This window comes from Denticeps clupeoides, chromosome 4, assembly GCF_900700375.1.
Source record: "Denticeps clupeoides chromosome 4, fDenClu1.1, whole genome shotgun sequence".
Taxonomy (NCBI): domain Eukaryota; kingdom Metazoa; phylum Chordata; class Actinopteri; order Clupeiformes; family Denticipitidae; genus Denticeps; species Denticeps clupeoides.
Genome location: NC_041710.1, coordinates 17,051,652 through 17,061,204, shown reverse-complemented (window position 1 = coordinate 17,061,204; position 9,553 = coordinate 17,051,652). Strand labels below are relative to the sequence as shown.

Sequence of the window (9,553 nt, the reverse complement as noted above, 5' to 3'; positions counted from 1 at the left end):
CAAAACCAACAGGTCAGTCAGTCATGTTTACAGGCTTAGTTCATGTCAAGGACATTGATGCAAAGTAGGTTAGCAGAAATCTTTGGCCTTGCAGAAGTGTATGTGTGGGTAGGTTTTCTCCTGGGTTAGTGTCCTAACCAGTTGACTCACAACCACTGTCAAGCCTCAGCCTGCATCTGCTTTCCAGCACACAATCGCTGACTCCATTCTCCATTTATACCCACACAGATGGGACTAGTTAGAGGTACACACTCACACATGGAGACACAACAACCTTTACAGGTCAGATGAACTCCATTTTAACCATACTGCCACATGAGCCACATGTTTTGTCTATTTTTGAAAAACAATCTCTTCCTATTCCTTGCAGTCGAGAAACTCTCAAGAGAGTTAGAAGCAGTACAGGAAGTTACAGGAAGTGCATTTCAGCCTGAAGGCAGGGCAGCAAGTATCAAAGCATCCAGACTTCCAGCCAATCAGTAAACTAATCAACAAAGGATCATGGGTGCCATAAAAAGAGAGAACACTCATTGGTCTTCTGTTTCAAGGTTTCATTTCAGCAGGCTATGATAGATAGCTCTAAAGCTCCAAAATGTAAAACATGGTAGTGAACATACAATGGTTATATATATATATAGTGATTTGCCATGAGGAATAGGTGGAAGGGGCAGTTATTATTAGATCTAAGTTCCTAAATGTTCCATGGTCAAATAATCTCTACAAACAACAAATAACAGGAATATATCAAATTAATGTGACATTTTTAATCATTAAAAAGTCCGACATTAAGGCTTGTGGTCTAATTAGTTGTTTGTGACCCATTGCCCAGTAACCTACCAATCTTGTGTGGAGGGCTGAATCAAACAAAAGCCCTTTGTGAACATGTCACAACCTCTGCCTGCAATAGCACTGCTGTTCTATTCATTTGTATGTTTTCTATTTTTATATCGTTCGTTTTGTATATTTTAATAAAAAAGTCATATAGAATATTCCACAATTACAAAAAAATAAAGTAAAAATATTTCACGCTAAAAAAAAGTAAATAAAAAAAATATAGACTTAAATTATTTTTTTCTGAGAGGACCTCTGAGAGGCTAATACATACAGCCATAGCTACCATAGAAGAAACGAGGCCAAACTATATGTGCTGTTTTTCTTTTTATTTATCACATTCATTACTTCGTTGATTATTACTGATCTATTACAAACATAATTGATTAGTCATTCTTTTGATACCTAGTTATATTCTGGTCATGCACAAATTTAGTTTTTTAAACATTTCCGACTGACTTTGGCAGTGCCGGCTGTCCATAGTCTCGGTGCGGCCTCTTTAACGCGCGACCACGCCCATTATTCGGCTGATGCGTGACGTCAGCTTTTGTAAAAGTGTGGCCAGACGTTGCCGAAAATTGGCGGCTTCCTGTATCTGTGACCCGGGGTGGGGGAGCATCTCCAACCGAACTCCAGGCTGGTTCACACTTGGGCGCCCAGCAGGGGATGGACGTGGACGTCAGGGCGCGTCAGTATGAACTGCTGCTAAAGTTCGCTCTTCGGTGGGATTTTCCTCGTTCATGAAGCCCGTCCTGCCGAGAGGGTGCCGGCGTTGATGGAGTGACATAAAAAGTCGAGTGTGGAGCTGGTCAGGACTCGAAAGTCGTCATGTTGTGGTCGCGGTGATCAGCAGCAAAAGACGATGGGGACCCTGAGGAACGGGTTCAGGAAGGAGACGTTCGTCCTCTCCGTGGACGTCGGAACTACGTCGATCCGGTGCCATGTCTACGACAAGGCGGCAAAGATCCGAGGCTCCTGCGCCAGAAAGGTGAAGCGGGAACCGCGTTCGATGTAACTGCAGATGACGAGCGGAAGCGGGTTTATGCAACAGTAGGAATTTAATTGGACTAAGCGCTTGTTTATGAGGCGACTTTCAGTCAGAAGTGGGGTGTGTACCGGCAGGCATCCCACGATACGTGGGCCACGATACGGTTATATCATGATGTATTGTGATACGGTACATGTGGCCATTATCCAAACTGGATATTAACTACATGAATATTTCAGCCAATGCAACATAACTTGGAACTGAAATTTGGACTAAATGTGTAATCAAAAGTATTTTCTAACACCCCTAGTCAGTAGCAACGGGGACAGTCCCTCTGGAGCAGTGTCTTGCCGCCTTTATATCCTGGTTTAACGTCCTTGATCTGTAAGGTATTGATGCGTTTGGTTTGGCGAGGCACCTTCAGTGTTAGGTGTGCATGGATGCTGACTAATGGCAGATTTGGGTTAATATTTGAGTCTTCGGTAAAAGTAGGCTTGCGTGATTAATTCTGTCCTCGCCACACCATGTGATCTTATGAAGCAGGGCCTTTTTTTGCAGATGACACTCATGTATCCTGAGCCTGGAAGGGTGGAGCTGGATCCTGAGGAGCTCTGGAGGGAGTTTGTTGTGGTAGTGAAGGGGGCTGTAAATGGTTAGTATATATTTAGTTGTTTATCCATCCAACTACTATCCATTAGTTGCTGTGGCCTCGGTATTGAGGGCTTATCGTTCTGTTTTAGACTCAGGCTTGCAGATGAGCCAGATGGAAGCGCTTGGAATCTCAACCCAGAGAGCCACCTTCACGAACTGGAACAGGTGCGTGTGGACAGAAGAGTTCATCTTACACCGTCTGTGAAGCGTCTGTTCTTCCAGGCATTGAATAGCTGTGTGGAAATGTCCGCAGGAAGACCGGGGAACCGTTTCACAACTTCATCAGCTGGCAAGACCTCAGGGCTGCAGATCTGGTGCGATCATGGAACAGCTCCTTCACCATGGGGGTGAGCCTGACTTTAAATATAACATGGCATGTCTCCCCCAAAAATATATAGTGCCTAATCTTTCTAGATTTTTTTGAAATAGCCCCTCTGCTTCTTCTACTGTATATTTATTTATTACAGGTCAGTCTTTCACACAATGATAGTTTATTTGACATTGTGCAATGCTCGTACCAGGTACAATTGATTTTATTATAGACATTTTATTTTATGTAGCTGTATGTCTCTGTGTCTTGTGTTATAATAGTCATTACATATGAAGTTTTCCGATGAAAACGCCAAATATTCTACATGGTTGGAACTTCAGCTGGTAGAACCTTTGCAGATGCTAAACATTTCATACTGCCACCCTTCCGGAAGCTTCTTGAACCTGACTGAGTTTAACTTCATTGCTTCCTTGCAAGTTTAATTGTAAGTTATTTGTAAAAACTCTGGTTGGTTTGTTTAATATTCAATATTAGGAGCTGATATTTCCTCAGGGCCACAGTGCAGTGTACACTGAGCAGTGGAATCACAAGACTAATGTATGACTAAGTGTCTTACACAGACCGATGAATATTACGAAGTTTATTTCACATTCAGCAACTGTATAGTAGGCTTTTGTTCCTTGTGAAATGTGTGTGAGCTGCTCTGTTTGATTTTGTTGCTGTGTTTGCAGGCGGTACACAGCGTGATGAAGCTGTTACACTTCCTCACCAGGCAGAAGCGATTTCTGGCAGCAAGCCTCGTGGTCTTCTCCACCCAGCATGTCTCACTGAGATTGGCCTGGATGTTACACAACTGTCCTCAGGTTGCAGGCTTGCATCTTTTCTATATTGTGACGTAACATGAGATCTGTATCTAGAAAATGCCAATTTTCTTATGTTTTCAACACACAAATGTTTCATCATTATGACTTTTTTTCAATGGGATTGGTCTTTCAGATATATTTTGCAGGAGTTATGGTGGCACAAGAGTGACCAGTTAAAGTGGATGAAATCTGTTTTAGCACAGCAGTTTTCACTTTAATATTATATATTTTGAACTTAGTTGGTGGTGTCATGCTAAATCAGCACCTGCACATTACCACAGGAAGAAGTTAAATTATTTCATCCTATTGTAAGGATAAATATTTAATGGGATAAAATTCTGCCGTTTTCTGGATAGACGACCTGTGAGAAATTCTCATTTAGTTTACCATGGTGTCATGCTTGATTATTCATCAGAAAAATTGAGGATGGCTACATGGTGACTTGAGACAGTCTGAAAATTACGGATACTGACTGTAGCTGAAGCTTATCTGGTATTAGTCATACCACCTGATCTTGGAGGAACACTGCAATACAGATCAGATCGGAGTGGTGTTTCATTTGAACAGCTGCAAAAATGGGAAATGTTTGCTACAGTATTGAGCCATCAAACAGGCCCTTATGAAAATAAAAGTTCCTGCTACAGAGGTGGTTGTTCTGAGTGCATTGAATATAATTGTGATCGTCTGAGTTCTTTCAGAAGTTTACTTTATTTCTTTATTTGTAGCTGAGTCAGGCTGTGCGTGAGGGCAACTGTTGCTTTGGGACCATTGATACCTGGCTGCTCTACAAATTGACAAAAGGCAAGAATAGAGTTCTTTAATTCATATACTTCAAACTGTGGTTGGCCTAGCAGAAAGGAAATTGACCCATAATCAGAAGGTTGCTGGCTCGAATGAGCAAAGTACCATCCCCATACACTGCTTACACATTTCCTTGTGTGCACTGTATGCTGTGCTTGCTGTGCATCATAATGACAATCACTTCACTTTCACCTTTCAGTTTCTAGTCTGCCTCATGAGTTGGTTCTGCTTCTTTTATATGACCTGTTACACACAGGATTACATGAAATATTGAGATATGAAGTTGATTCTGGTATTTGCCTTGCAGGTTCAGTGCATGCAACCGACTTCTCTAACGCAAGTGCAACTGCAGTATTTGATTCATACCAGGTGAGTTACTTTCCTTTTGATCCCAGATCTGGTCTTGTTCAAAGCCATCCTACACTGTTTGTGATGGTGTGTCTAACTTTCTTTGTTTCTTTCTAAAGATGTGTTGGAGTGGATTTCTGTGCTCTCTTCTTTCTCTGCCCCTTTCCATCTTCCCCATAGTGCAGAACACATGGTGAGTAGTACCAGCAGGTGTCTGTCCCAGATATCCTAAATTGCCCGCTTCATTATAAATGAAATTAATTCTGTACTGTTACATGATACATACAGTATACATACAGTCTACATTACATACAGTATATTTTGTCTCAAAGCGCTTACTGTGTAGTGAGTTATGTGTGGTGTTGAGTGTAAAAGTCACAGTGGTACTGTATGATTGACAATTATAATATTGTAAAATGCTTTGTTTCCAGTCATAACTTTGGTTCATCAGATGTGTCAATCTTTGGAGTACCCATACCTATCATGTGTGTTGTGAGTGTGCATGTTATTTCTTTCTTTCTTTCTTTGGAATTTTCTTTGTTGACTGTGTCAGTGCAGTTTTGTGTTCATCTGTGCCTTTTCTGCAGATGGCGGACCAGCAGGCTGCCATGTTTGGTGAGTGTTGCTTCGATACGGGTGATGTAAAGATCACAATGGGAACAGGGACCTTCATGGACATCAATACAGGGAACAAACCACATACATCTATCGCAGGTAAACCATATGCTGTTTTGTATTTCTTAATAATTTAGGGGTTTTGCAGTCTCTTTCTCCGAATCCACTTTTTACATTTTATTTACCTTGGTCTCTTACCAGGGCTGTATCCTCTTGTTGGTTGGAAGATCGGGTCCGAGGTTGTGTATGTGGCTGAAGGCAACGCTGCAGATACTGGCACAGCCATTAAATGGGCACAGGAGCTGGGTGAGTCAGTCCATCGTGTACTGGATTTAATGGATAGCACTGTTGGATTACATAAATATGTACATGCTGTAATTTACCTCCCTCAATTTCTGTTTAATTCACATCTTTAATAATTACACTAATTGTTTGTTTGGGGACATCATTATGGAATCATATTAGGAGATTTTGAAGTTTCATTCTCAGCATCATCAAAACAGGGGTCCAGGTTACTGGATTGTAACTTTTGAGGCAGACAGAATGAGATTTATTTGGAAGAGAAATAATAAACCATTGTTTAAAACCCACGGGAATCAGGGAGTGGTTCAATTTCAGTGAACATCAATTATTACTCTGCTGAAAGCTTTCCTCGTGGTTAAGAGGGAATGGCTAATTAAAATTGAATATGCCCATGCTGATGTTGTAGGATTTTGAAACCTGTTTTCCCAGAGTTGTTTTCTGATGTGCGGGAAACGGAGGCCATGGCCACCAGTGTGGAGGACTCGGATGGAGTATGTTTTGTCCCATCATTTAGTGGCTTGCAGGTGAGTATGTTCATGTGTTCATGTGGTTAAAATGTACTACTTTGCTGTGGTTTGTAATCCTTCCCCTTTTGTTTTTACTGCCTTCCAATGTACGCAACTCTTTTGTAAGTTTTTTTTAAATAACATTTTGTAAATAAATAAATAAAATGTTAAAAAAAATGTGCAAATATTTTTTGTGCTGGAATGTCATTTATATGTTATGTCTTTACCCAAGGCCCCTCTGAATGACCCAGGAGCTTGTGCGTCTTTTATGGGACTCAAACCCTCCACAAATAAGAATCATCTGGTGAGAGCCATTCTAGAGTCAGTTGCATTCAGGTGAGTAATGGCTTCAATTGAAAAGGCTTTCAGACAGCTACGTTGTCGCTGTAGTGTTAAGTACTCCAATTGTTTTTTGTTTTTTATAAAAAGGAGTATTTTATCCCACCCCAACCAGTTCCATTGCCTAACCTGTATATTAACTTCAAACAGTTTCATATGTTGACAATTAAATGTGTTTTTATAACTGTCTTCTCCTTTTCGTAGGAACAAACAACTTTACGACACCATGCTCAGAGAGACTTGCATTCCTATCACCAAAATAAGGTGCATCATTCTACAATTTTGGTTGTTTCCCTATATAGTCAATGGTTCATTAAAATAAGTGTATGATTGTATTCAGGGCGGATGGAGGAGTCTGCACAAATGACTTCATAATGCAGCTGACCACCAACCTGCTGGGACAGAGCATTTCAAGGCCCACTCACTTTGACATGTCCTCTTTAGGGGCAGCGTTTGTAGCAGGACTTGGAGTAGGTGGGTAAAGGAGCATAGTCATAACTCAGGCTGTTGATTCATTTAGAATGAATTAATGTTTTCTTATTCCTTTGCTTAATAATCAAAACTAATTGACCAGTTTGGTGGCTTTAAAATCAAGTCCAATCACAATACCAGTGGCACTGACCACAATACCAGCACAGACCTGGTTTTGAATCCAGTACAAAACTGAAGCTTGCCAAATATATCATTTATCATTTTTCCTTGAAGATTGCCAAATATATCATTTATATTAATTATGGTATAGACTTGTTTCTCATAGTTTTTCCCCTCTTTGATTCCTCGGGACCTGCATCTCTTATTTCAAGAGTTGCAGGACACAAGCATTCAAGGTTATTAAGGACAAATCACACCGAAACAACAGGTTTATTTATTTATCTATTTATTTCCCCCTCCCTTGTTACCTAAAATCAGGCAAAATACACTAAAGCATCTTGGCCAGAACAGAGACTCTGGAGATTTTTTTTTTAAAGGTGCTGAACCAGGACATACCACCACATCTCTCAATCCGATCGTCTGAATGTTCACCATTGTTGACTGCACTCTGTTACTCTGGTTATTGCGCATGGTTAGCAGAATCCATAGCTACTTCCCAATGATGATAAATATATACTTGCATTATAGCTAGCTTACTTTTTTTTTTTACTGGCCTCATACTTCTTTTATTCTATTTTATTTATTTTACTTTGCAGATGCTTTTATCCAAAGCGACTTACAAGAGTTTTCCCCCTTATTCTATTTTATCTATTTTTTATAACTATTACTTTAACAATGCACAGTCAAAACAGAGTGGTGTTGTACTGTGATAACTATGCATGTGACAGTGGTCCCCGGACGCCTGTCATAGCTGCCCACTGCTCACTAAGGGTAATGGGTTAAATGCAGAGGACACATTTCACTGTGTGCACCGTGTGCTGCTGTGTATCACAATGACAATCACTTTACACTTTTAAAATCTTGAATCTTTCTGCAGGTTTTTGGACTTGCAAGGACGACCTGAAAAAGCTGCAGAGCACAGAGTGTCTCTTCCAACCTCGGTTCAAGACTGGGTCTGTTAAGGACCAGTACAAGAGCATCCTCCAGAGCTGGGAGAAGGCTTTGCAGCGCTCCATGCATTGGTACAACAAATCCTAATGTTGTTTATAATGTACCAGGAACATCAGCCATGGCTATGCACCTCCAGCCATGGTTATGCACCTCATCCTCCTTTTACCTCCCTCAATCTTTAAGGGGAAATGTTTGATTAATTATATTTGGGAATAATTGAAAACTAGAGGCCATACTGATCATTCATAAGATGCGCAATGGACATGTGATTAGCCCTTGTAATCAGAGGTTTCCACAGTTGGTTGTGTGTATTGAATATCAGCAGAACAGATTTGATGATGTTCATAACGAGCGAATACAAGCAATAATACCATGAGGTAAAAGATCATTTATGAAGAAGGCTCTTAATCAACCAGCAGTTTCTGATCTTTTGTGATCTTTTTTGTACTTCATGGATATTGAGCCTGCTGTTTTCACATATCTTAGCACTACCTCCATGATATAGGACACTTGGAACAGACAGACCCTGCTTCTCCGCCTGGTCCTGTGGGGTGAATTTCTGATTGTTAGCAAGAAGATTGTTTGTGATCCAGACATGTTCATCACACTTTTACCAGAAATGACATACACTGAAAATGTTTGCAGTAATCCAAGTATCCAAACTGTTAATACCTTAAAATACACTGGAATACCGGATTACTTGCAAATATGATGTGATTTTTACAGTGTTTTACCACTGTTACTATGAAGGCCTTGATTTCTGTGCTGTGAAATTGGATGGTATATCATTGTCCTGGGCATGAGTTATTTAAAAGGAAGAACACAGGAGGTCCATGTTACCTGTACAGCTAAAGCAGAATTGATAGGGTTCAAATGTAAACTGCAGTGGAACAAAAAGTGAAGAATTATTATATTTAAATTTGTAATTCATTTGCAGAATGCAATGAGGATGAGTTCAGTGTATGATTCCATTATTTAATACAATACAGGGTGAAAAGTATATGAGGGGAAACTGACCCTTTCATGTTTTTCCACAGAAAAGTGAATTCAGGTAGCTGTCATAGATGTACTTTCTGTTTTAAAAGTAAAATGTGAACAGTAAAAACGTTCTTGTAAAAGGAAATTCTACTATGTTCATTTAATTGTACTCTAGTAAGCAAATACTAAGTAATAAAACTGTTAATAAAGTACTTTATTTTCTGTTTGTCAGATTCCGTTGTGTTTTTTTTTTTTTTTTTTTTTTTTTTTGGTCCATACCATGCACCGGTCATCTGGCTAAGACTTGAAATCTTTTTTTGGAAGGACTTGTTCCTTTTTAATGGCTTCATTAATTGCTGGATATGCAAGTTTACAAAAGCCCTGTCCCTGCCCAGGGCAAGAAAAAGTTTCAGTTAATCCGCTCGTGGAATTTCCTATACTCTGCAACAGACATCACATTATCACAAACAGCAAGCAAAAAAGTTCCCCACACTCTGCTCCCCAGGTGCCTGTCAGG

At 40.1% G+C, this 9,553-nt stretch overlaps 1 protein-coding gene across 1 annotated transcript; it reads left to right on the top strand.

Annotated features, from left to right (window-relative positions):
- The first annotated feature begins 1,377 nt into the window (after positions 1-1,377).
- gk5 (glycerol kinase 5) lies at positions 1,378-9,267 on the top strand. Its single transcript, XM_028977659.1, has 16 exons — positions 1,378-1,819; positions 2,378-2,471; positions 2,560-2,635; positions 2,724-2,817; positions 3,473-3,604; positions 4,330-4,405; positions 4,713-4,774; positions 4,873-4,946; positions 5,185-5,245; positions 5,341-5,467; positions 5,570-5,674; positions 6,101-6,195; positions 6,410-6,513; positions 6,721-6,780; positions 6,857-6,990; positions 7,985-9,267. Exons 1-16 carry the CDS (start codon positions 1,694-1,696, stop codon positions 8,143-8,145), a joined length of 1,581 nt encoding a protein of 526 aa, XP_028833492.1. The 5' UTR covers positions 1,378-1,693; the 3' UTR covers positions 8,146-9,267.
- Positions 9,268-9,553: the final 286 nt, after the last annotated feature.